Genomic DNA, 27,969 nt, shown 5'->3' with positions numbered 1-27,969 from the left:
AGTTCGATAAACGTTGAACGACACGACGCCTGTATAATTGTACGGACTACAATTCCCAGAAAACCATGCGGCAATGTGGTAGTCGTGTGTCGTCAGCCAGGCACCGGTGGCGTGGGTTTGTCTCGTCAGACTGAAAACCATTTCTGCTGTCCAAACAACAGAATAGTAACTATCTGGTGATCGGGTCAAAATGACGGTAGGGCCAGCACGTCAATTATATTCTACGTAGAGTGGTACATGTGTTTTTTGAGGGACACGCGCACGTTATTTCATTGTATCAAGTTACTGTAGCTATATGCTAAGTTAGCTTACATGCTAGTTGTAGAGCCAACTGCAGAAAATGACGAAATAAATCTCACTGCGCTGAACGAGAGATGACAGCTGTTGTGTTGCCAAACACGTGTTTGTTTGCTGTTGTACTATATCGTGCACTGTGCATGGGTATTACTAGTTTCGTTAAAATGTGTGAGTTCACTTGCCGCTGTCATTGTACTGGCTTTTCTCTTAACGAACTCTCATCTCGCTCGATGATTTATTGCAGGAGCGGAAAGGAACAGCGAAGTTGGACTTTTTGAGGAAGATTGAGCTCGAAATCCAGGAGAAATGGGAGAAGGAGAGAGCATTTGAGCAGGATGCTCCCTCAACAATTGGGGAAAGCACAAAGTGAGTAGCTGCCAAGTGTTGGTACCATGAGGATGGATCGTATGATCTGTTCCATAGAAGTTTTACCCCCTTTCACACACCAGATCTAGTTGTGCATTCAGTTGAAATACGATTTGCGAAGGAAGCTTTTTGGTATCCTGTTGTACATAGGAATGTCAGAGCAGGTTCTGCAGGTGAACTTCCTCCTGATGATCTGTACTACTCTACTCACAACTTCGAGTACAACAAGTACCTATAAGCCTATATAGTATTGTGGGAATGCAATATAGTTTCTATGTTGATGGTGTTAAAAAAAAGCCACATGTGGGTGAAGACATGAGGCGATTGAACAATTCGACACAAGCGATTACTGTGTTATTTCTAATTTCACAATCACTTTCCCAGTGGGGAAAAAAGCTTGGTATCAAATAATTTGGGCCTCAAATACACATTTTGATTTTTCATTTACTTTTCCTTCCAGCAAAAACAAGTACTTTGTCACCTTCCCCTACCCTTACATGAATGGCCGATTGCATCTCGGGCATACGTTCAGTTTGTCAAAGTGCGAGGTAAGTTTCCATAGAGTTGAACACTGAGAATGTATCTTTGTCCATGTGCACATATGACAGATACTCATTTGTCTTTGAGTTGCTGCTGTTAAACCTTTTTCTTCTTCTTGCAGTTCGGTGTTGGTTATCAGTCTCTGAAAGGGAAGAGATGCCTCTTCCCGTTTGGGCTGCACTGCACAGGAATGCCAATAAAAGTAAGTTAGTTATTAGTCTTTTTTTTGTCAATTACATTAGTATTGCATATGTAGTTGCAACAACATACAGAGGTAATCTTAGGTATGCTATTTGTCAGCGTTGCTTTTTAAGAAAAAACTGTGAAAAAAAACATTTTTTAGGACTCGTGAGCCGACAACCTTCCCACTCTGCATTACACAAACACATTATGTAGGTTGTTGTCAACTGCAGACTTCTGTAAATATTCCTGCACAATTAAATGAAACAAAACATCAAGTGGCATCCATATTACTTTTAATGATATTCTAATTTAAATTAATATTTAATACATTCAGAGTTTTGCTAATAATTCCCCAACACACACACTTCTGGGTTTAATACATCAATATTGTATCCACCAGGCCTGTGCAGACAAGCTGAAGAGAGAGATGGAGCTCTATGGAAACCCTCCGCAGTTTCCAGATGAGGAGGAGGAAGAAGAGAAGGAGAAGCCAAAGACATCTGATGACATCATCATCAAAGACAAAGCAAAGGGCAAGAAGGTCAGGATCTGAGGGACCAGATTGGTGACATTTTAGATTATATGCAGTTTACCCATGTACTGAATGTTTTTTATGTGAAGTAAGTAAAACAGAAAAGCAAGAACCAGTGGTAGCGTTTGTTTGAGTTGTTGCAAAAAAAAAATCTGTGATAATACATATTACTAATTTATCCTGACTCTATATGAAATGCATGGGATTAACCAAACATTGCTATTAATAATTATTACCAAACCTATCAGATAAAGATATTGGAATTTATGTTTTTATGTCTGTGTTGTAAGTTATTCTTTGCTTTTTTTTAACCCGCATCATACCAATTTTTCATTTTATTTGCAATATTACAACTCTTTCTTTCCTTATTTAGAGTAAAGCAGTGGCCAAATCTGGATCCGCCACTTTCCAGTGGGACATTATGAGATCTTTGGGCCTGAATGACCAGGAGATCGTTAGGTTTGCCAATGCTGAGCACTGGCTGGATTACTTCCCTCCTCTGGCTGTGAAAGACCTCAAACAGATGGGTGTCAAGGTGACTAAATATGCTAATCGAACGCAGGCAAACGTGTCTTTCTTGTGTTTGTATCTGCCCGTTTCCGACCATTTTATACATCAGAATGAACAGGTAAATGTATGATTTGGTTCACATTCTTTTTAATAGTAAAACACAGTTAACTATTGAGTTGTCATTGATTATAATGGGGATAAAATATTTTACAGTTGTATTACGTGGCACACTACACAGCAATGTGACATACACATAGCCAAACTTTTTCTGATGCCTAAGCTACCGGAGGATAATTATATCAATTAAATAAATAAATGCCTAAATCCTGGTGTCATGTTATCACATCACAGGTGGACTGGAGGCGTTCTTTCATCACCACAGATGTGAACCCCTTCTATGACTCCTTCGTCAGGTGGCAGTTCATCACACTAAAGGAGAGAAAAAAGATCATGTTTGGCAAAAGGTGAGATGGTTGTAGAGGTTTCTATATAATTCTTTTACTTGCGTTGTGACACTATTCTCCCTGTGATATAGTGAATACTGAGGAAATGAGGAACACTTTATCTTTGTTGCTCTCTCCATCAATTTAACTGTATTACCTGAGACAATGTGCCAACTCTTCTATACCAATGTAATTTCTTTTAATTTGGCAAAAGCAAAGTGGAAAATTTTAAATTAAGACACTGGTAGATAACTTTTTACAGTTTGTCTTTTGCTCTCCAGCGGTTAAGTGTTATTTTTGTGACATCGTACATTGTTTCAACTGTAAATATCACTGTCCTTGACCCCTCTGCAGGTACACTATCTACTCCCCCAAGGATGGGCAGCCCTGCATGGACCATGACAGGCAGACAGGAGAGGTACACCTACCTACCCGGCTCAAGGAAATAATATATTGATTGTGGAAAAACCTCTCATATGATTATATGAGCAATTTTGTGTCCTATAGCAAATATTAAAAGAGACTGTGTTCCCACAATTTTGCTTGACCGTTTTGAGTCACGGATTATGTGTAAAATATATGAAATTATTATTATGCAAATTCAACAAACTACGTCAAACATCAAATTCAACACTGGCTAAGGGATCAATAGTGATTTTTGCTTTTTTCTTGTTTGAAGTACCATTTTTGCCTATTGCAGATAGCAGATTGAAGAAAATGGGGAAAGAAAATTCCATATATTGAATTTTTGAAACTAACAATTCACCTTCACCTGCAGGGAGTCGGACCTCAAGAGTACACTCTCATCAAGATGAAGATAGTTGAGCCGTACACCGCAAAATTCAAGTCCAAAGTCTTTTACAGCAGGTAAGAAATTACAAACACTGAGCGTTTACCACCAATAATTCTGATTGTGGAGGATACTACTGCACAGACAAGTTTGGCATGTACTTAAATATGTCTCTGATATGTATGTAATGCAGACATAAAGTCTTGATGCTGTTCTCTCTGCAGCGGCATGAAAGGTAAAAACATCTTCCTGGTGGCCGCCACTCTGAGACCAGAAACCATGTTCGGCCAGACCAACTGCTGGGTGAGACCCGACATGAAGTACGTTGCCTTTGAGACAACCAGTGGGGACATTTTCATCTGCACCAGTAGGTCTGCCAGGAACATGTCTTACCAGGGCTTCACCAAAGAGAATGGAGTGGTGCCAGTGGTCATGGAAATCCTTGGACAGGTACTTATTTTGTGTCTGTTTGTTTTTATTCAGTTAAAGCTAATGGTGTAAGGCAAACATGCTTACTCATGGTAAGTTCGTCGTGGCTATGAAATGAATAAGCTGCAACAATGATTCCTTTTAAAGTAATAATCTATCAAATGACAATGTAAATTTGAAAAAGTGCAGGAACTACTCATTTGGTCAAAACTGATTTAAGACTGGAAATTGTCTTTGTGACATCTCAGCAGATTGGTGGTCATTGTCCTTATCTATAAAAAAATGTCTTGTGCTTTTAAGTCAGTGCTTCTGTTCTACATATTTTAACATCAGCCTCCAACTTTTTTGCCTCTTTTTAGGATATCCTAGGCAGTGCGCTGAGTGCGCCTCTGACCTCCTATAAGATTATCTACGCTCTGCCCATGCTCACCATCAAGGAGGACAAAGGTATGAGTCAAGGAGTATGGCAGAGATAAATTAATTTTTTAGAGGTTGTGTTGTAAGATTCACCTTTAAATGGTTTTAAAAGCAAAATAATGTCACATTATGCTGGAGTTGTGCTCGTAGCAGTCAGAATTCACTCGAGTGGTGGCACGCTGTTAAGGGCCAACTTGAAATTTAACAGTTGCTAAATTGTTCAACAAAACCTTCACTATGTTTATATCTGTGTCTGGAAATTTCATGCCAGAATATTTATTCTAGCTTGTTTTGCTTAAGGTAATACTTTGTACTCCATCCCTTATTCCTCCTCGTCTTTTCAAAAAATATTGTCTAGTCTCAATATAGCAGGCCAAGGTCAACAGAGAATTTTTTTGTTCAGTGGTGTCAAAGGATGAAAGTAATGGCTGCTGTTTTACCCTGAGGGAGAACATTTGTAGACTGAATTGGATCTGATTGCATTCAGTTTTTCCATTTTCTTAGAAGTCAGTACTGTCTATTTTTCCAGTCTGTTGTGCTTGAGGTTAATTTGTCTGACCCTCTTCCTGAATGTGTTTAATGCAAATTACAGCACTACTGAGAAACATAAGTACCTGATTTGCATAAATATATTTGATGCATTGGCCTTTTAAATTTTCCTTAGGTACTGGGGTGGTTACCAGCGTTCCTTCAGATGCTCCTGATGACATCGCTGCTCTCAGGGACATCAAGAAAAAACAGGTGAGGCCACAGACCTCTAAATTAAACAGTGTTTCTATTATGCTGCCTTCAAGGTAGACTTAATACCTCAAATTATAATTCTAAAGCAATTTGGAAATTAATATTACTAAATGTTTTAACAGATTGTGCTAGTGTGCTACTTAAACTAGTCTGCTGTGCTTTTTGGGCAAATTCAGATGGATTAAATCCCTGTTTCTGAGGAAATTAATTTGACCTATTTAAATACACATCCATTGTTTAAAACCATGCTACATTAGAATTGTATTAATGCTGTTGATGCTTGTGTTTCTAAAAAGGCTCTCCGGGAGAAGTATGGAATTGAGGACAAGATGGTGTTGCCCTTTGAGCCGGTAAGCTGATCTGCTGAAGTCAGCCTGATTTCAGTCTTGTTGTTTTGAACCCGTCCTTTCTGTTAAAAAAAAAACTTAAATGTGAAAACAAATTTAGGAGCCTTAAATGTGTATGTCTTTTTTTTATGTGTGTACACATGTCAGGTCCCTATCATAGAGATCCCCGGCTACGGGAACCTTTCTGCTCCTCTGGTGTGTGATGAGCTGAAGATCCAGAGCCAGAATGACAGAGAGAAGTTGGTTGAGGCCAAGGAGAAAGTCTACCTGAAAGGATTTTATGAAGGGGTGAGTCGAGTTAGTGTTTAACTAGTAAAAAAGAAAAACGGCTACATAGCGTTGAGCAAACTGCATCCCATCAGCAAACCTCATTGTGGATTCAACTGAAGGGTTGAAGCTTGTTAGATTTAACTCACGTACACAAACCAAGTCATTCAGACCTTGAATGGAATAAATTATTTAATTTATTCTAGTATGGACATAAAGTATGTATATCATGAGTATGTGTCTTCCCACTAATCAGTTTATCATTGTTTATGATTGGAGAATAAACTGCCCACTTTTTTTGCTGCCTCAGTATAAACGATGCGTTTCTATTTTCCTGTCTTTAGATAATGCTGGTTGATGGCTACCAGGGGCAGAAGGTCCAGGATGTCAAGAAGCCCATCCAGAAGTTGATGGTGGAGAGGGTAAGACATTTTCTCGTCCTAATTCAAAAAAGTCTTCAAAACTGATGTTCAAATAACGTGATAAAGCTGCCTAATTGTGTTTGGTGCTTTTTTATGCCTGTGCTGTGTCAAACAGAGTATTAAGAGCTAATGTGTAAAGTGTGACAGATGTGCAGTTTGGTTTCATAATTGTTTTTAATGATATCAACTCTGTGTTGACCAATCACAGGGTGAGGCCATGATCTACATGGAGCCAGAAAAACAGGTGATGTCACGTTCAGCAGATGAGTGTGTCGTGGCTCTCTGTGACCAGTGGTAAGTAACGTAAAGTGAATTCTGCTCATTAAAATCTTCAGGTTTTTATAAGATAAAGTGTGTTCATTAGCAAAAGTAAGACATTTATGGTAATGTTATAAGAACTAGTATTGTATTTATATAGAGAATCTGATTATTTGTTAAATGGGTTCATGCTGGTCAAAAAAACTTTTAATAAATAATAACCAAAAAGAAAAAACTCAAAATATGGTGAAGATGATTGTATATAAGTGAATGAAGGTCTGACACCATTTGCCTCTGAATGATACATGTGTGTCCTTCAGGTATTTGGACTATGGGGATGCTGAGTGGAAGCAGCAGGCCAATGAAGCCCTCAAGTCTTTGGAAACGTGAGTCCGTGACCTGTCTCACTGTATTCCCCATTGACTTTACAATCTGTAATTTGTCTGAAATACCAATAACTGCATCCACTTTCTGTGTTACTGTGTAATATATATGCAATTTTAAACAACACCCCAGATTTTGTGAAGAGACCAGGAGAAACTTTGAGGCTACTCTGGCCTGGCTCCAGGAGCACGCCTGCTCTCGTACCTATGGACTCGGTAAGTGTTTTTCTGTACTCTTTTTGCCATGACTAATGTGAATTTTTATGTGAGGGATTTTTTTGTATTCATTTATAACCAGACCAAAGAAGAGGAAGACCTATAGGCTTCTTGAGCTGGCATGTGAATGTTTATATTGTTATCTTACGGTCTATAGATGGAGACAGAGGACTGATGATGTAGGCCATAGCAACAGTCTTGTCTTTCTACTCCCACAGTAATAGATGCAGACTGAATGCCAGCTGGCATACAGTACAGTACAGTACAGACTCGGGCCTGTTGTGAACTACTGTAGAAATCTGCCCACACATTATCAGAATGTGGTCAGGCGGATGATGTTCAGAGATTTGACTGTAAGACCCAGGTCGCAAAGATTCCTTTAATTTCTGTCGCACTTGCAGAAGCAAAATATTGTTTTCAATTCACAATCATGGTTCATACACTGAAAGCTCGCTTGCAAAGATGCAAATGTCTCTTTTGATCAATGTGATTACAGAGTAGTTTTATAGGTCCCTTTTTTAATACAGAAAAATCTATGAGCCATAGACAGATTGTACCCCAGTCACAAAGTTTAGTGTAAACCTACACCTCCTGGCTTATATATATATATGTATATATATATATATATATATATATATATGTATGATCTGTTCATTTTCATTGTAACTAAATAAAAGAAAGTGTCCTTTTTGTTCTCATTGTTAAATTCAAATGCATGAATTGGTACATTAATATTCATATTTTATTATTGCATCATGCTGCCTGTAAAAAGGTATTACTTCTAAAACATGCAGTAATTCTGTGTTTTTACCTCTTTTAATTGAATCTCCCTGGAAACCCTCAAACATGGGCTCAGTGCACTTGAGGCCGATCAATTCACATGATTTTTTATATATTTTTTTCTCCCACTTTTACTTTGCCCCCAAGAATCAACTAAATTAAAAGTTTAAGGAACTGTGCCAATTCAGTGAGAGAGAAAAAAACAAGTTGGTAGTGTCTGGGCGAAAACAACAGGTTGGCCACATGTGTTTTGGTTTAGTTTATTTGACAATAATGATTTTCCTCTCAGCTTGGTTGCCAGGGATTACCCAATAAATCCCAGGATTTACTCCATTGTGTTAGTGTTTTTCTTGGCACCAGCATGTAACCAGCTCGACAGGGCGGCAAACGCAACAAAAGATTGTGTCAATACAGTGGAGACAACAATTCCTTTTTATAATATTGTCTCTTTCACTTTTCCCTTTCATGATTGTGTGTCTGTATGTGTTCATGTCGCCTGGTTACCATAGGAACACGGCTGCCTTGGGACGAGCAGTGGCTGATTGAGTCACTATCGGACTCCACCATCTACATGGCTTACTACACCGTGGCCCACCTTCTCCAGGGAGGCGTGCTCAACGGACAGGGAGCCTCACCACTGCGCATCAAGTATGAACAAACAAAAACCAAACACACACACACGCCTACACAAAAAAACTAATGACTAAACCCTTACAGGTGCCTTCAATCTTTTATTTTTTCTTATTTTTGCCGTTAAACATAAAAGGTGTGATTCACCTGAGGGAGAAATGACTGAATGTAATCATTTCAAATGACAGGTGCTGCCTGTTTTGTTTCTCGGTATTCAACCATGAAATAAAACGATAAACTAAATAAATAAAAATTGCACTTCAGAAACTGTCCTTTTTTTTAAATCAGGTCATGGTTTAGCTTAATTTAAGAATACTCGTCACTGAGGAAAAAAATAGAGAAGTCAAATAAAAGGCGGTTAAACACTGCATGACACAAAGACAGTCACAGACAAACTTTCGATTACCTTTTCTCATCTCACTTCATACATACTTTTTTTCTTTTCCTTAATTTGTTTTCTTAAAAATAAATCTATATAAAAAACCCTGATAGGAATAACTACCATATTTAGCAATATCGGTAAGAGTAATAGTATCGGTAAATCTTAACGATACACATCCATCACCTTGACAATACTTTTTCCAATATTTTATATATATATATATTTTGTCTCTCACAGGCCAGAGCAAATGACCAGAGAGGTTTGGGACTTTATCTTCTTTAAAACGTCTCCTTTCCCCAAGACTGACATCCCCAAAGAGCATCTGCAGAGGCTGCGGAGGGAGTTTGAGTACTGGTACCCCGTGGACGTCCGTGTGTCGGGCAAAGACCTGGTCCCCAACCATCTGTCTTATTACTTGTACAACCACGTGGCGATGTGGCCTAAAGACAAGTGAGTTTTTCCCACTTCACTGACCTGTACGAAGAGTAGGAGAGAATAAATGAGGGGTTAAAAATATCTTCACAATGATTTTGAACATATCCCCATTGTCCGTATGTGCATTTGCTCCTCTGTGGAAAAGGTATTCAATTTACAAAGTGATGATGATGACACTAATGAGAACTTCCTCGTCTACAGTGGGAAGTGGCCACAAGCAGTGCGAGCCAATGGACATCTGCTCCTCAACTCTGAAAAGGTCTGTCAAACATTAATGCTTTGAAATATGAATCTGAATATGTATTGTTATTATAACACGACACGTATTTTTAAGCACTATGGCTATAATCCGGAGGAGAAACGGTTCCACTTACAGATTTTAAAGATTAATAAGTAATTATAATAAGATTGTTATTATTAAAACTCCTTTTGTGCTTGTAATTGATGTGTTTGATGCTGCAAAAATTGAATTACTGCACGTGCTGCTGATTCATGCTTGTTTTGCTTTGGTGTAAATTGAAACACAGCCAGTCTGTGACTCAATGCTTTTATTCCTCGGTGCTTTGTAACAAACTTAGTTATACTTGGGTGGGCGTACTTGAAAGAAACTGACTGATAACATCTGTTTTTTTACTCACCAGATGTCCAAATCAACTGGAAATTTCCTCACTCTCACCCAAGCCATTGACAAGTTCTCAGCAGATGGTACATTCAGACTTTTCTTGATTTATCCATCTCCTATGTTGTCTTTTTTTTAATCTTTTCCTCATGATTTTTTTGTTTCCAATATCTCCAACACATTTTTATTGAAACATGGGAGGGAAAAAACCCGCACTCTTCAGTCGTACATTTAGAAGTAATTACCGTGTGTTTTCATAGTGCATGGCTCATTACGCTTGATGATACTATAAACATCCTTTATCTCCTGGCGAGGATAATTTGAAAATGCCCCGTCTTCATAAGAGGACTCAAGTGTTGATATTGGGTACTATGAACCATTTAATATGTCAGATCCCTTTTTACTGCACTGCAAGCAATGAGTTTCAGTATAGTAATTATATGTATATAAGGAAATAAGGCCAGAAAGGCGGTGTGTATATAGTCAATATGATCTCTCAACCAGAAGACACTACATGATGTCCAACAGCTTTATTGCAATCAGAAATGAATTATGATGTATTTGCATGATCATCATCATCATCATCATCATCTCTCCATGGGATGAATTCCAGAGGAAAGAAGAACCGTATGAGCTCAAATATTTATAGGAACATTAGAGGAAGACAAGATTTTCACTGAGGAGTTCTAATGAGAATTCATGTGCAGTGGATTTGGTTTCCGAAAATGTAATGTCAAACTAAAACCCCCATGTCTGGTGGGGTTGTTGTTGACCTTCTAATTATTATTTTGTTTTCTGTTTGTCTTCCCTAGCTATGCTTGTTTTATCTTATTTCTTTTCTTAAAATAAGATTATCCCTGGTATCCATCCCTCCCGCCCCCAGTACACCTTAGGAGCAGTCGACCTATCCCCATCTTTTTAATGTTCTGAATAAGATGAATAATAGATGGACGTGTCTGTTGTGGGTCTAGACGCTGTCCCACCACACGAGTAAAGAACTTCATGGACCTGACAGCAGATAGACTTATTAAGATGACTTCCTGTCTCAGAGCTTGGAGTCATGTCTCTGGGATATTTTAAGTTTGATCACACTGGAGTTTTTCACTAAATCTCTGAACCTAGCCTGGTTGTCACAGTTTTTTTCTTCCAGAAGAGATAAGAAAAATTCAGTGTTTGCATTTATATCATAGGATCAAGGATACCTGTGATGTTAGATATATAATTTGAGCAAATCACAAATGCAAACGTTGACTACAAATCAACTTCAAACGTGACATTGAAAATGCTCTTCTTCCCTCTACTTCCACACATCTTAATTTCCTCTCTCAGGTATGCGTCTGGCTCTTGCTGATGCCGGCGATACAGTGGAAGATGCCAACTTCGTAGAAACCATGGCTGATGCCGGCATCCTGCGCCTCTACACCTGGGTGGAGTGGGTGAAGGAGATGATCGCCAACCAGAACAACCTGAGGACCGGACCCGCCGACACCTTCAATGACCGGGTCTTTGCCAGGTAGATGAATGAATACATTGGGAGGTGGTGGTACAGACTGACAGGCACCAAGATTTATAGCCCACATAAATTATTAAGGTCAAATTTCCACATAAAGCAAGGCCATATACAGGGGGAGTTTTTTTTTATAAATCAATGGAGGTGGGTGATGCTGAGCCGAATTTTATACTTTATCCATGAACAAAAGAGTACATGTCCATGTACAAGGTCTAAAGTCAATCAATTTGTCAATGTTGTCAATGGACAGCAATATTCTGATATTGACCCGATAGATGAATTGATATTTGTGTTGTTTTTTTATAAACACTGGTCAGGTGGCACTCAAAGGCAAAACATCATGTAAACTAGTCCTGAGTTTGGATTCCCTTCAAAGATCCTGACCAGCGGTGCACTGATTTTTGCAGGCTGATTGATTAATGTTCTGTTTAGTGAGATGAATGCCGGCATTTTGAAGACGGAGCAGCACTTCGACAGGATGATGTACAAGGAGGCTCTGAAGAGCGGCTTCTTCGAGTTCCAGGTAAATGAAATGTACTCATCAGGAAAAAAGAGCTCTTTTAACCGTCTTCATATCTTGAAGACAAACGTGTTTTTCCATGCAAATGTTATATGATGAAATTATGGAGACTCCAGTGACAAATTCAACAGTCGTTGAAACATAACGTGACATAACATCACTGGATTGAATATAGTGAATGGGATAGATATGGAGTTGTATGATAACAAGTGATGATGATGGCCCTTAAAATGTTATTTGTGTGTGTGCGCAGGCAGCCAAGGATAAGTACCGCGAGCTGGCTATCGAGGGCATGCACAGAGAGCTTGTCTTCCAATTCATAGAGAGACAAACTCTGCTGCTGGCGCCCATCTGCCCACACCTGTGCGAATACACCTGGGGACTGTTGGGCAAGGTAAGATACATATGAAATGGGTATTATCCTGCGTGCTTTCATCCTCTCCTCAGTGTTTGTCATTTGATCTCATGTATAATTTCAGTTAAAACTAAAAATACAGTCCAAGGAGACACTTAATCCTCCTGTGTTTGTTTACATCTCGTTATTACGCCTTTGATTCTGCGAGGTACAATACAAACAGGCTTTACCTGAGCCTGCAGTGGTGCTGATCCCACTGCTCGTTACCTGTGTGAAATGCCTCCAACACATTTTCCCCTTTTGTTTGCGCACACGCTCCATCAGGAGTCCTGTCTTTACACGACGGGTGATTTTCTGCCATCACTATGGAAGGAACACGCACATCGTTGCCAACTACCCACAGCAAAGCACAGAGAGCCGAGAATATTTTTAACTCGGAATTTATGAATATGAAAGAGTGCTGCTGCACCGTAGATGGGCTTTTCGGCTGTCGCTTAGCAACAACAAAAGCCCCACAACTAGGGATTTTGCCAATCATGTGTTCAGCACCACTAGCTAAAGAGCTAAGAGGCACTTATTGGTCACAGCGGTGCCACACAACAGTGTGCGATTCGTACACATGTCCAGTTAATATGCCATGTGCCCAGTTTGGTTGCAAAGGTGCTGTAACCTCTGGCTCTGTAGTGTAATTGGATTCATAACCTCTAGTGGGCCTCAAACTTGTATGGTTCTTTTTCTGCTTTTTAACTACAAAGGTCTCTCCTCATCAATTCCCTCCCACTCATCTCTCCTTACCCTCCCTCTGTCCCCGATAGACCAGCTCTCTGATGAAGGCGTCGTGGCCCGTGGCAGGTCCAGTCGACGAGATCCTGATGCGTTCCTCTCAGTACCTGATGGAGACTGCACACGAGCTCCGACTGAGACTCAAAGCTTACATGCTTCCCCCCAAAAGCAAGGTAAAACATGTGCCTGTGTCACAATGAAAGCGATTTCCAAATGTTATTACATTTATTGTAATAGGTTGTTTTTTTTTAAATAAAATCCAGTACAGTGCAGTTTAATTGTTGTTTGATAGGGCGCATTCATTTAGTTAGTTAGTGTCAATCGCTTTATGCTTCATGCAGACTTGCAGCTTTCCTCACAAACAAATTTGTGATTTGCATTTCACATTCAATTACCTCAAAAATGCCAAGGTTTGAGTCTTTGACAAATTAAAAGCTGTTTAACTGGCTGCTGTTGAGGCTAAATGCATCACATGACTATTAAGCAGCTTTCTGTATTTTTTTTGTCATGTTTAATTTATAGAAAGGATAATGGAAACACATACAGGGCACACATATAATACATAACTAGATGCAGATAATCACACACGCAACACAGCTAGCGTCTTTACGAATCCAAACACACAGTTTGCTTTTTAGTCAACCAAAGAAATTAGATGAATCTCAAATGCTCCTTTTTTAAACACCAACAGAAAGGAGACTCTAAGCCCCCAGGCAAGCCCTCTCACTGCAACATCTACGTAGCCAAGAGCTACCCTTCATGGCAGCACAGTGCCTTATCCCTGCTCGGCAAGCACTACAAGGTGAGAAAAAAAACAACCTGACGTTTTGTTTTTTTCATCTGCCATATGCAAAAGTTCAGGGCTCCATAGCCCCAGTGATGCGCTGAAATATTTCATGATTTAATTTTAATTTCATTAAATCTGTACTTGTCTATCATTAAACCATGTGCATCTCTTTCTCTGTCTCTGCTCCTATTCATCTGCATGTCTTTTTTTTTTTTTTTTTCTGGGCGTCTTTCCAGAGCAACAATGGCGTCCTTCCTGACAACAAAGTGATTGCAAGTGAGTTGGGAGCGCTGCCAGAACTGAAGAAATACATGAAGAGAGTCATGCCTTTCGTGGCCATGATCAAGGTACGTTTGAGGAGGAGAAGGAGGTGACGGTCGAGTCATGTTTGTGTGTTTGTTTAAAGGCCACCTTTATAACGTGGGCGTCATGATAAGCAATGCATAGTTTTCATTTTTTATCTTATAACTATAATTAATACAATACACGTGTCACCATATTTTCTTTTTTTTTTTTTCCTGTTCAAGCTGAGTTTGTTTACCACCTTAGAAGCTGTTTACACAATATGCCTGTAAAGAGCTTTATCTTGTGGGGTTTGTGCACAGCTTTGCCTCCGATTAATCTAAAGTCTGCCCCGGTAATTATGCTGAATTGTTGGAGTCTGTCTGTTCTTTTTTTTTTTTTTTTTTTTTTTCACTCTTTGTGCCAAACAATGGAAAAACTGTGGTTTGAACGATAGTATTGCATTGAAATTCCAAAGAAATTGCAGGACTCCTCGGTCTGCAGAGTTCAAAGTGTTTAATAATTGAGAATACAAAACACACCTTTGACATGCTGTCTCAGTCTGTTCTTATATCTGTTTGCAGGGGGTTTATTTTTAGATAAAAACTTTATACTTCTTTGTTAACTCTTATTCCAAGCTTTCACAATGGAGCCGCATTGCATTCAGAATATATTCAATTCAGTTGCAAACCTCATCACAGTGTTTTGTTTAAAGTTTCCCACCTTAGTTATTGTTTCTGTAATATCGAGTTTCATAAGGTCAAGTGGCTGATCAGAGAGTCGATTCTTATAAAATTTTTAGATATCTAATCTCCCAGGAGCTCGGGGCTCTGTTCAGGTGTTACTGTTTCTCTGCAGTGATCAAACAGAATGAAACTAATAAATAGTCATGACGGGCTTTGTGTTCGGCCACAGTGCGTCTCTCAAGCTGGCCTCCCCCAGATTTCCATATTTGAAGGTTTGTTTTGGCATCTTTTTGTTGTATGTATAATACTGAATTATACCTGATGTTTTCGGTTGGTGGATTGAATTTCATGTTTCCTCTTGTTCTACTAATTGCTGGCATGGCAGAAATTTTGTTAACTTTTTTTATAAACTTTTTAAATTCATGATTAATTTGTCCATTATTCAAGTCTGAAACTCTGTGATTCCAACCATTTGTGTTTCTGCTTTGTGGTCTACAGGAGAACCTGGAGAACAACGGCCCCCGGGTTTTGGATCTGGAGCTGGAGTTTGATGAGCGGGCAGTTCTGATGGAGAACCTGGTCTACTTGACCAATTCTCTGGAGGTGTGTTTTGTTATCAATCCTCAAATTAGATATAACATGCAGACCCCCATTTTAAAAAAAACAAAATCCCCAAAATCCCCTTCAATTTAATTGAAGAGATTCTGTTGGTCATGTCCAAACTTTAAGCTCTAACATTCAGTTATAGAATCCTGGTTTCCTTAACATTACCTCAGTTTAAAAGTTTTTTTCAGCACTTCTGCAAAACTAAATGGAGACAATCCTGAGCTCAGCTGTTGGTCAGGAAAGCCTTTAATACTTCCGTCAGCACAGAAGCTGAGCAAAGTCAAAAACTTAAAACCTTGCAATACGTTTGTGAAACCACCCCAGAGAACATCCACAGGAAAGAAAAAAATTATAATTCCCTGCCTGTATCCAACTGTCCTGAGTCTGATCGATCACACCTAATCTGTCTTTTGTGAAACAAACACTATCGGCTTGAAAGGTGGCATTTGATATGAATGGTCAGCAGAGAAGTGGTCAACGTGGGTTAAGAATTCTCTATGGATATTTTCATACTTTTTTCCTTGCTGTAAAAATTGGACTCTACATCAACCCGACTTTAGCCGCTGTGCTCAGACGGACTGTTAAGTGCATTTCTCAACGGAATGTGGCTGAAGAGTTTTTCTTCTTCTCAAGTAGTTTACAATCCGGTTATTCTGTGCGCTCTCACTCCGACATACATCACAGAACTTTTTTTATTCATACATCCCCCCCCCCCCCCATCACATCGTTGCTGGTCTACAGTTGGAGCAGATTGACGTCCTGTTTGCATCCGAGGCTGACGAAAAAGTGAGGGAGGACTGTTGCCCTGGGAAACCGTTCTGCGTTTTCAGATCTGAGGTAATTTCTTTCTGCTGTGTGGTGGGGACTCTCAAAGCTGTGTGTGTGTGTGTGTGTGTGTGTGTGTGTGTGTGTGTGTGTGTGTGTGTGTGTGTGTGTGTGTGTGTGTGTGTGTGTGTGTGTGTGTGTGTGTGTGTGTGTGTGTGTGTGTGTGTGTGTGTGTGTGTGTGTGTGTGTGTGTGTGTGTGTGTGTGTGTGTGTGAGTGAGATAGAGCAGTGATTCTCAGCCTGGGACTGCTCTATCTCTCTCTATATTACATTAGTTTTTGGAGATAAAAACTAATGTAATATCTTCAAAATAAAATACATATTTTAGACTGGGAATTATTTTTACATTGAGTTATCTTCCCAGTGACGAGATCTGCTTTAGAGTCGATGTTACGGAGTTTATTCGTGAGAGTCAAAGTCTGTGTGCATTTGAATTAGTTGTTGGAAGAAATGAAAATTACACACATTTTTTGTGTAATTGGCTTCATGCGCCACATATAAACATGCCTGGCAGCTCAGGGGAAGACAGAACAAATTTAAGTCACAGAATGCATCATGTTCCTTATAACTAATTTCCTCTTCAAGTGAGAAAACACTCATAAAAACATTCAAAGTTGAGCAAAATTTTATCTTAAGGTTGAGAATAATGGCGATGCAGAGAAACATCTGACACCTCTGACTCCTTATCCGATCAGATGTGAGCTGCGTTACGCACTCATGACCCAAACCCGTCCGCTGAACGATGAGTTATTGGATCCACCCAAAAAAGACCTGTTATCATAAACAAAGCATTATTATCACGCGCACCAGCCCGATTCTTCTGGTGGGTCGTGACTCGAAAAGGCTGAGAACCACCTCGTGAGAGGACTGGTGTAAGTTTATGTTTGGTATCAGGATACTAAAGAACTTCTGGAAAGCAATGCGGACGTATCCGCTGCCGCACCACCAGACTTCAGAGCAGTTCCTCTCCACAGGCTGTGACACTCCTGAATTCATCCTCCACACTCCACCATGAATTTTTATTTTAATTTCCATGACATGATTATTTATTGATGTATTTATTATATATTCATTTTATGAAGTGTTTTTTTTTAAGTAGCATAAAGGGACTACATTTGTAATTTCATTATACAGTCTGGTTGCATTATTAAATTGAAATCTCTGAATCTTTTTCATTCACTTGTCAGCTTTTAAGATCTAAGTTTGCTGCGTCTGCATATTCGCTTCATGCGTGTTTGACTGCGTGCATCCTTTCAGCTGCAGAGTTTGAGATGATCAAATCCACAATTGAATTATGTGTTTGTGCATTCCTCTGTCCACCCAGCCCGGAGTGTGCGTGTCCCTGGTCAACCCTCAGCCGTGCAACGGCCTGTTCTCTACAAAGGTGGACGTCCGGCAGGGGGACAGCAGAGACAGCCTCGTGCGTAGACTGTCAAAGGTCAACAGACTCATCAAAGGTTAGTCAGATAAACAGCAGAAATTCATTGGATGTGGTTAGGAACCAAAGATAACAAAACTAAATAAAGAGGGTGATTATAAGGCTGTGCACAGATGATTACGTTACATTACCCGTCCCGTTGCTCAGTTGACTAAGATACACATTATGTGATGAACAGCTGAATCTGTCCGCGTCATCCCTCCCATCCTTTTTCCGTTATGTCCCATCTACCATCACTGTGCACAAGGTCTGGGGAATGGACTTGCAGTCCACTTCACATTTGCTTAGATGCAGTGAAAATGTATATTTTTTTCCCTTCTTTACGTCGGCTCACAAAAAGTTGTTGACATCCTATTAGAGTGTTGAAATACCAAGCTGTGTGCTTTTTGTGAGGAGGTTTTACACCCTTTCTGTGCAGGTAAAAGCGGTGAAGGCAAATTTTTCTACCAGTGTGCCATTAGCACAACCAGCACCACCTTTCTTTTGCTCTCCATCGTCTTTCATATTTAGTTTTAGTTTTATATTGTTTAACATGACAGAAAAGCAGAAGAATGTTTAAGTGCATTAGCTCTAGTAAGATAGAGTTCAACGTCTGACCCAGTTTTTTTTAGTAGCCTGGATCCCTATCACTTCTCTCCTTTCTCCTCCAACGTGTCACTTTACCTCCTTCCTATCATCCTTTCCTTCTCTCCTCTATTTTCCTTTCCTGCCTTTGTTTGATCACCTCTGATCCCCATGTCTGACCCTGCCTCTTTCCCTCTTCCACCAGACCTGTCCAGAGTGAAGTTGATGAGGTATGAGGACCCCACACACGGGGCACGCCGGGTGCCCGTCCTGGGACAGGAGGAACAGGGCAAACTGCCCATCTCCAGCAAGTCTGTGTTCAGCATCAATCTGGAGGAGAAGAGGGTCACTCTGGCTGACAACGGCCTCACTGTGGACATCGGGGACACTCTGGTTTATCTGATCCATTAGAGCAGCATTCACTCTCTCTCTCACACGCACACACACACACACACACACACACACACACACACACACACACACACACACACACACACACACACACACACACACACACACACACACACACACACACACACACACACACACAGGTGCTTGGTGGCACAGTCAGCAGTGAATCAAGTTGTGAAAGGCTCAAACGCGTCATGAAATATTATAATAAAATGGATCATTTTGACACAAATCCAATCGAACACTGAGGTCTATGTATGTTTTACTATTAATATTTCTGTACTGGCACCATTTGCTACTAGCCGGATTTTGTAAGCTCATTTCATTTGCTCTATCAGAATACGGTCTGGATCCCCATCCATGGGAAATGATTTCCCACCGGCAGAAATCTTGCCGGTCCAATCATTATCTGATAGTGGGCGGGGTATATGACAATGGCGCGGAGAGAAGCGACTTTTGTAAACAACCAAGTCCGCCGCTGATGAACGAGCATTTGACTACATGTACCTGATAATTTCACATTTCTCCCACAAAAACTGCAATGCTTTTTCACAGACATTGAGGAATCATCATCATCACAGTCATCTCCTCTCTGTACGCTCTCGTCTGTTGACATGTTCGCGTCGCTCAACAGCCGTCACATGATTCGTTGCTCTCACTGGTTGTACGTCTATCCAATTTGGGTCCGGAGGCATTTAGGTCTGCGTCCGTCGGTAACGCCACCATCGAAAATGGTGTTAAATTTATATATTATCAGACACAAATAAATAAAAACCAAATGGATAACATGTTACAATATGTGTCTAAGATGTTAAAAGAAACATAAACAAGCATTTGATGTTCAAAAAACTTAACTATACAATCCTAAAATCAAAACGTGTCATTGATGCATTACTGAGCTCTCACTCTTCTTTATCTCGTCACTGCTGACTGCTACCTCGGGGAATATCTGAATCTTACGGGACCTATCTTCCTTTTTTACAACAACTCATCCAGTTCTACTTTAATATCTGGGTTTGGTCTGAACAAAAACAAAGATAGTTCAGGGTTTTTACAACCCTTTCCCACTGATAAAATTCGTTCTAAAACTAAAATGTCCAAAATATCTCAACAAAACTTTTTGTTTCGGAAGTGCAGGATTTGTGTTCTGTTCTTTTCTTTTCATTGTCTGTTAAAGTCGAAGTTTCCTCCATGGGCCAATTTTACTATTTGTATAATGAAGCATTTGATCAATGCTCTTTTGAGCAAACACCCACCACCGTGTCCCATGTTGTTGCTGACCAACCACTTATTTTGATGTCAATACATTGTGAGACTGCTCCTGCATCCTCCTCACCGCCTGTTGTTTTCATATAGATGGTAATTTTTCTGTGGCGATGTTTTTATACATCGAAGGTGAGGCTCATCGTTACCCCCATGTTTTGTCAGCCTGTCAGACGGCATCCCTGTTTTACAGGCGTGGGTGGCATATGTCTGACTTGTGCTTTTCCAGAGAAATAATAAATATGCTGATATATCCAGCTTCTCACTGTTCGCTCTCTCTCTCTCTCTCTCTCTCTCGCTCTCTCGCTCGCTTTATTTCTTCCGAGGACATGAATAAGACAAGTGTTCCCCACGCGAATGAGAATCACCGCACCGCGTCTGTGACTTGGTTTTGGGGAAGTTGCCGGATCTTATGGTGTAGAGATGGTGACGAGTGTGAGCTATGATGAGGTTGATGTAGGTACAAGCTGTCGCTGTGAGGAGTTAGGAGTTTGTAAGAATTCGGCACCTACGGGCAAAATATGGAGGCTGGGGGCATGAAAAGGAGATGGGAAAGGCAATAAACCTCAACTGACAGAATACAAAATTAGAAAAAGATAAGTTGGTAGCATTCCAGCCTAGTTACTGTGAAATAAAAGATTTAACTTTTAGGGGAATATGAGTGTTAGACGAGAGGAATGATACCACAGCTACGCTGGCTCTGATAAAAAGTGACTGAAGCAGGCCTCCCTGCGCGTCTAATCATTAATTAACATGTACCTTAGAGTTTAAAGGTGACGACCTAAAGGAATCAGCACGAAGACAAAGGTTCTTGTCTCCAGAAATTAAACTGAGCAGAACATTAATTTGGGCAAACGCTGCTCGTCAATTTAACGTGGCGGCGGCAGCAGCATCGTGCTATGAGGTCCCTTCTCAGCGCCAGGGGGAAAGGGGGCGGAGCTGGGGGAAGGACGAATGCAACCAAATACAAGAGGAGGCCTGAAAAAAAAACAACAACCTGGAGCCCGGGCTGACGAGAGGCCCAGAGACAAGTCTGACATGTCCTTGAAGGTGGCACTTCCCATGACCACTTCCCATCCAATCTCACGGAGCTCGGGAGGATCTTCCAGGGAGAATGGGATAATCTGTCCGTAATCCTATAGTGTGCAAATCTTGTAGAAACCGAGAAGACTCGAAGCTGCATTTGCTGCCTAAGGGGCTTCTACAGAGTACTGTCCTAGAGGTTCTGAATACGTTTATAAATGACAGACATTTTTTTCAATACATTCGCAATGATTTCTAAAAACATTGCTATCATTTTGTCACTGAGGGTTATTGAATTGATACTGAAGGGCAAAACAATTGCAATTTAATCTCCTGAAAGCGAGGAAGGATCCGCTTTTTACGTGCTACATTTGTGGGACCTGTGTGAGCCTCCGAACCCATTGTTTCACTGTGTCCTTCCACCACGTAAAGCCCCCTCCGGTCTCTGTCACTCACACACACACACACACACACACACTATGCCGTGTCGGTCTAAATGTAAAGGTCAACGTCAGAACACCAGGAAATGCATGAATGCAGTCAGTCCCCTCCAAACGCGGACCGCAGGTGTGTCATTGGCTCTGAAATGCGTCTTTCACTTTCCAACCCTTCGCCGAGCGAGTCTGTGTTTGTGCCTCAAGGGTGAGTCTAACATTTACTTTTACGTCTTTTTAAATAAATCATTTTCATAGATGCAGTGAAGGCTTTTTTTCTTCTTCTTTTTTTGAATGTCACGGGCCAAACAAACTACTAGATTTGATTTCTGCTGTTTGAGCTTGAACTTGTCATCCATAATTTGCAATAGAAATGATTTTGAATGACTTAAAAGTCCTCATCCACGTGTACACATTTAAGATGCGCAGGGCATCTCTGTCACATTCTACAGATAATCCTTTAAATAGATAATGACTTTTCACAAGAACTCAGCCTGTGCTGACCTGCTTGTGTGTGTTTGTGTGTGTGTGTGTGTGTGTTTTTCTGTCTGTCTGTCTGTGTCTGTGTCTCTGTCTGTCTGTCTGTGTGTCTGTCTGTCTGTCTGTCTGTCTGTGTCTGTGCGTGTGCGCGTGTGTGGTGCCTGTATTCGATTTACATCTGATTATTTTGCACCAGATATTTGTGCTCGTGCACCATGATGTGCGTCCGCCCCACTCTGCATTTGCTCTATTAGCAGGTGGTACAGTAAAGTCTCCGACAGCAGACGACTAACACGAGACTTATCTCCCTCACACAGCTTCTGGCCCGAGCCGGGCCCACTGCCGGGTTATCTGCTCCAGCACACACGCCCTCTCACTGGGGAAGTGTCACTCCACCCTCCCCCCCCCCCGCCCACCCCCGACACCCCACCTCCTCATTTCTGCTGACTGTCTGCCCACCCTCTCCTCCCCTTCATCTCCTCGCCTCACCCCTCTCTGGATGCCAGTAGAGTCTAGTCATGGAGCGGTTGACAGTCACACACCAGTAAGTGCTTCTTTGTCCCTGTACAGCACACAGTGTCGCCGACACCGAGCACATTGGAATAACAGCCAACAGCTCAACTCGCTCTGCTTTTTTTTTTTTTACGTTGCCGTCTTTCTTCTTTTCATGCCTCTTATGAATGTCGCTGAAGGCCCAAATGAGATGAATGCAAGAACAAATGCCGCATTACAGTACTTTGTAGGTGGTAGGATCATATTAGTTGGATACATTAGTGTAATTGCGGCGCTGTGCTGCTAAACTTTCTTATAAGCCAGGTGAGTACAAAACATGCTGCTCTTGGAAAATCATAGTCGCTGAGTGAATTAAATTCCCGCTTGCAGGAAAACAAAAACTGACTAATTGGTTAATCCGAGATGTTTTCCCCCCAGTAAGCCTTCAGTTGAGCATCAGTGGCGTGTTGAATTGTGAATTGATCAACCATGTGTCCAAAGATAGATTCATTAAAAACAATCTAATTTTAGACCAGGACTGTCAGTCATCAGAAGAGACTCGGCATTATCGTTTCAAGGGGAGGACGTGGGGGGCTTCACCGCAGGAAGTGCAGCTGACTGGAAGTCAAACAACGCCCCCGCAGCGCCAGACCCAATACTCATGCAGCCCGGACTGGGCGTCACCACGACAACCATCACCACCATCACGCAGACGGGAGGAGACTGGAGCACCGGCTTGTTCGACGTCTGCGGAGACGAGACCACATGTAATACGAGCACGCGGCCACACACTGCATCATTAGCTGTACAAGCACGGGGCTTTGAGACTCTCTTACTCTTTGTGTCTTTCAATTATGTATTTCTGCTAAATAGATTTATTGTAGAAAACCCGTTAATTGTCATCATCCAACATTAGTTAAGACTCACCCCGACAGAAAATAATGAATGGAATATGACTGAATTGAAAATGTTTTGTTCTGGAGAATAAGCAAACACACTCTCTCTCACACACACATTGTGTTGACCCGTGTGTGTGTGTGTGTGTGTGTGTGTGTGTGTGTGTGTGTGTGTGTGTGTGTGTGTGTGTGTGTGTGTGTGTGTGTGTGTGTGTGTGCGTGCGTGCTTGCAGGTATCCTGGGGGCTCTGGTGCCGTGCTGTTTAGACCTGAGTTTAGCTCACCAGTACGGGGAGAGTGTGTGCACTCCTCTCTTACCAGGATCAACCTTTGCCCTACGAGTCGGGATCAGAGAACGCTACAAGATACGGGTGAGTGTGTGTGTGTTCGCACGCAAAAAGCGTTTTTTGTCAATGGGAGGTGAAGAGACACCCTCAAAGGCGCCAACGGGGAGACTTCAAAAAGTGGTTCCTGCTCATGAAAACATTACCATACTTCTTCTTCTTTTTTTTTACAAAAAATACTAAATAGGCAGTAAAGGAGACGGAATATTCATTGTGTGGGTTTATTTGCCTCGAGACAGTTTTTCAGACCGCCACAATCAACGAAAAACTTAAAGGCAACAAAAAAAAAGGCAACCGGTAAAAGTAGACGATCAAAATGTCCTTTTTTAATCAAATCCCCTCATAGGTTCATAAGTTGCCTTTCTGAATTACTGAGTTTATGTTTTGATGTCATCTCATGTATTTACCTCACCTCACCTCTGTGTGTGTGTGTGTGTGTGTGTGTGTGTGTGTGTGTGTGTGTGTGTGTGTGTGTGTGTGTGTGTGTGTGTGTGCGTGCGCATCTGCCCGTGTGTATCCACAGGGAAGTGTGTGTGAGGACTGGACCACAGTGTATTGCTGTTACCCTCTGGCCGTATGTCAGATGATAAGAGAGATGAAGCGGAGGATGAAGACTCGGACGTATCATGTGTCCACTGCCCTTGAGTGCTCCTGAGGAAACTCGAGACGGTGAACGAAGGCTTTCCCTTTTTCACAATGCAACAGAGACTGGCGAGGACCTGCTGAGATTACCGGTACGAAGAGCACGAGGAATCAATACTGCGAGGTTAGAACTTACTTTTAACGGCCCCCGAGGATGCCTTGGACAATAAATCAAACCTACCCTACAATGTGCAAAGAGGACTGGAAAGGGTGAACCTTGATAAATGGGGTAAACAGTCACAGCTTAAACCAACCATGGACTGTTGGGGGGATAGCATGACTACATTCTGCAGAGGCAATAATTCATGGACTACATCTTGCGATGAGTGAAAAGCAGGTGGAAAGGCAGAGGATTATTACATCTGCCAAAAATGCTATGTTTTCATTGCTGTTTGTCTGTCTCTCAGCAGGATTACAAAAAAACGACTGAACCGATTTTCCATGAAATTGTTTCTTGGGAGTGCCCCAAGAAAGAACCCGTTAAAATACCTGAGCTGATCTGGATGAACGGGTGGATCCACGAATTCTTTTTCACAAATCTTCCACACGGCAAGATGGGGCATTATAGCCTTGGCGGAGGTGTGCACTCTCTGGAGCCTTCGGGTTAGGTTTATAGGAAACGTTCAAGATAAAATTTAAAAAACTGCCAATTTTTTGTTGGGTTTTTTTTACTCACACTTACTGGAATGCTTAGTTTCAGATGTATTTCAAATATCAGCCTCAGAAACTTGGACCTTTTTTTCTGTTGGTAGTGTAGTATAGATTTGAAGAACTCAAGAACAACACGTCCTTCCAAAGACGATGTCCTCAATATTTTGCCCACTCAATGTTCCACGAAGATCGCCGACGACAGTTCCCGGCGACGGTTTCTTAGACAGGAAGTGGTACAGATGAGGTAAAGGTCACGCCAAAGGTCACCAGACACATTAGTGTGCTCAGTCCCCCTCCGACTTGATGGGGGGATGAGGTGAGGGACCCTAAAGTTTTCGTAGCCCTTTGAGCACAAAGTGGGAAATGGAGAGACGACGTTAGGGACAATATCTACAGATCAGAATAATAAATCTTATTTTTGTCAGTCACACAGCAATGCAGTATGTCACTTCCTGTTTGATATGAGCAGACATTTGCTGTCTTAAGTGTTAATGCTGATTCATCTGCGTGGGATGAGACGAGTGAGCTTAAGTGCTTTCAGCATGCAGAACCACCTGTCTTACCCGAACCTACAGGCCACAGTGGAGCTCAGATTACAGTTCGTGTACAGTCTGATGATAATGGAGCCGATTTCCATATTTCTGTTATTCTTTTAGCCTCCTGTTCCCCGGTTCGCCCTCAGGCATCCGATCACACCATTAATCCAGGCCTGATTGCCGTGGTCCCCTGAACCTGAAATGCCAAGCAGCAAGAAAAAAGGATATGGAAAATTTTATTTATACACAAAGCAGATGGGTCCTCAAAGGGCAAATATGTAATTTGTTAACTTCTACAGATGTGGTCTCCCACCAGCCGGCTGCTTGAAATGGAATCGAGGGAGAGAAGGAAATTGGATCGGTGTCAAAAATGAGGGAGCTGTGAATTCTAAAAACCCAATCATATTTTACAAATAGTGCACTGCACTCTTCGAGTAGGTTTTTTTTTCTGCTGAATGAAAATACATATTTTTTTATATAACCGTCACTCTCTCATCTGATTATTTTCTTGATGGTTTTAGTTCATCGGGAGTCCTCGTCCCTAACCAACACTCTTATTCTACTAAAGCCTGACAAAGTATCAGAATGACTGATAACGCCTCTAATTCAAAGATCCATCCACACAGACCAATTATTTCAGACTATAGTTCCCGCACCAATCGACTCTTCGGCTTTACTGCCTGTTAATAGTGCCGGCTTTAGAGAGAAGACCACTTTGCTCTGCGTTATGAGGGGTTTTTCAGCCGGCAGCTAATGTCCCACTGTGGACATTTTTAATTCAGACTCTACACAGCAGCATGCTCCTGTGTACCCGTGCAGATCAAAGACACATCAGCGAACGAATGAGCATTTTGCAATTCAAAAAAATTCCCTGCTGAAAAACATGCTGAAAATATGTTCATATCTTTGTTGCCCAGAAAAAAAAAAAAAAAATATATATATATATACATATATATATCACTGCTGCAGATGCCAATCATGTTGCTTTACCAAAACTACCCAGTAGAAGCTGTAATACTTTTATGTAAGATTGCCATCATCCCGACGTGTGTGTATAGGGCTCCAGAGTTTCCTGATCAGTCCAGGAGGGATAAACGCTTCCCGCACATCCTCTGTTCTCTGTCGGCTGGGGGTTGTTAGCGAGCAGGTCTGCCTCGAGCAGAGCTGCCTTCAGGCACACAGCGAAGCATCTTCCCTCTCTCTCTCTCTCCGTGCAACAACCAGATGTTGTTACTTCAGCATCAGTAGCCCTGAATTGGCTTGTGAAATTGGAAAACTATTTGCCTTGCAAATCAAATACACTCTGCCAGAAAGTCCCACACACTGTTCTCCTTCAAACATGGTGTGTCTATATTTACACTCCGTTTTTTTTTATTTTAAGAACCTATTTCCTGAAGTTGATAGCCCTAGCGGCTCCTTCCAAATTAGTGTCTGTCATTAAAATGCACATTAAACTGTGTGCCAATAACTGTGTCAGGTCGCCATTAAAAGTCTGTTTTCCACCGGCAAACCACAAGATGAAACACAGACCTTGTTGTTGACGGCTTCATTGGAGCTTCCTACAAAAAGAAACAGTCCCTATGAAAACGGTGTCAGTGATTGTGTTCTAGTATTATAATAATAAGTTATAATAATAATGAAAAGCTTTCCTAGCTGTGAGCATCCACAAACAAAATCCCCAACACCCCGATTCCACAGGGGGTGAAATTTCTGAAGCTAAAAATCTGGGGGGGGGGGGGATAAAAATCAAATTCATCTACATGGTGAAATAGCCAAAGAGCTATGTAAAAGGTTTTTATCATATAGGTTATTTGGAACGAACTGATTTTCTGTCATAGCATGACGTATATTCTTCACATATGAAAACTGTAATCTATGCATGCTGATACATTCAAACCCTTCAACTCAAGTAGGTCTTTCTCTTTTACTATCTCTCTCCCTCTCTCTCTGTCTCTCTCACACACACACACACACACACACACACAGCCTGGCCTTACGTCATCTCTAGCGGACACACGTCCACTCCTGAACCACTGGAGGGCAGCGTTGCCCCAGATCTGGACCCCTGGAGCTACTCAGTGGGGCCAAATTAGTCTTAAGTGCTGATCTGGGGTCAGGGTGGTGGATTTCCCGCAGCAGTAGTGTCGAGGTCAAGATCCGGAAGAGCGGGGTCCCATCCCGAGTCGGCAGTTGGACAGGGACCATAAAACTTGGCCCGCCGCGTCAGCAGAAAGACGACTATCCCCACTGAGGCATCGGGTGTAGGGCGCGGGCGGTTTACCAGCAGCAGCCCCGTCAGGGGCGCGACGTGTGCAAGTGTGTTTGTGTGGGTGTGATGTATGCAGATGTTCCTGGACAGGCCCCTCCCGTGACTGTGCTCACCAGGGACCTCAGTATACAGAGTATATAAGTAGGGCCATATAAGCAGATAGAATCTGTTCGTTACGCTGCCATG

At 41.5% G+C, this 27,969-nt stretch overlaps 2 protein-coding genes across 2 annotated transcripts; both read left to right on the top strand.

Annotated features, from left to right (window-relative positions):
* Positions 1-37: 37 nt before the first annotated feature.
* lars1b (leucyl-tRNA synthetase 1b) lies at positions 38-20,274 on the top strand. Its single transcript, XM_035625096.2, has 32 exons — positions 38-196; positions 542-663; positions 1,124-1,211; positions 1,325-1,405; positions 1,787-1,927; positions 2,292-2,453; positions 2,780-2,892; positions 3,226-3,289; positions 3,650-3,738; positions 3,886-4,111; positions 4,450-4,537; positions 5,172-5,248; positions 5,545-5,598; positions 5,743-5,883; positions 6,207-6,284; positions 6,493-6,578; positions 6,863-6,928; positions 7,059-7,141; positions 8,431-8,569; positions 9,171-9,383; positions 9,570-9,627; positions 10,010-10,073; positions 11,317-11,500; positions 11,930-12,020; positions 12,271-12,411; positions 13,188-13,328; positions 13,847-13,957; positions 14,179-14,289; positions 15,409-15,513; positions 16,258-16,353; positions 17,666-17,798; positions 18,549-20,274. Exons 1-32 carry the CDS (start codon positions 191-193, stop codon positions 18,752-18,754), a joined length of 3,558 nt encoding a protein of 1,185 aa, XP_035480989.1. The 5' UTR covers positions 38-190; the 3' UTR covers positions 18,755-20,274.
* A 2,104-nt stretch (positions 20,275-22,378) lies between these two features.
* Positions 22,379-24,977, top strand: plac8l1 (PLAC8 like 1). The gene is made up of 4 exons (XM_035627106.2): positions 22,379-22,498; positions 22,978-23,213; positions 23,576-23,712; positions 24,209-24,977. The coding sequence occupies exons 1-4, from the start codon at positions 22,473-22,475 to the stop codon at positions 24,338-24,340; spliced, it is 531 nt and encodes a 176-aa protein (XP_035482999.1). The 5' UTR covers positions 22,379-22,472; the 3' UTR covers positions 24,341-24,977.
* The last annotated feature ends 2,992 nt before the right edge of the window (positions 24,978-27,969 follow it).

This window comes from Scophthalmus maximus, chromosome 2 (genome assembly GCF_022379125.1).
Source record: "Scophthalmus maximus strain ysfricsl-2021 chromosome 2, ASM2237912v1, whole genome shotgun sequence".
NCBI classification, from domain to species: domain Eukaryota; kingdom Metazoa; phylum Chordata; class Actinopteri; order Pleuronectiformes; family Scophthalmidae; genus Scophthalmus; species Scophthalmus maximus.
This window is presented reverse-complemented; position numbering and strand designations above follow the sequence as displayed.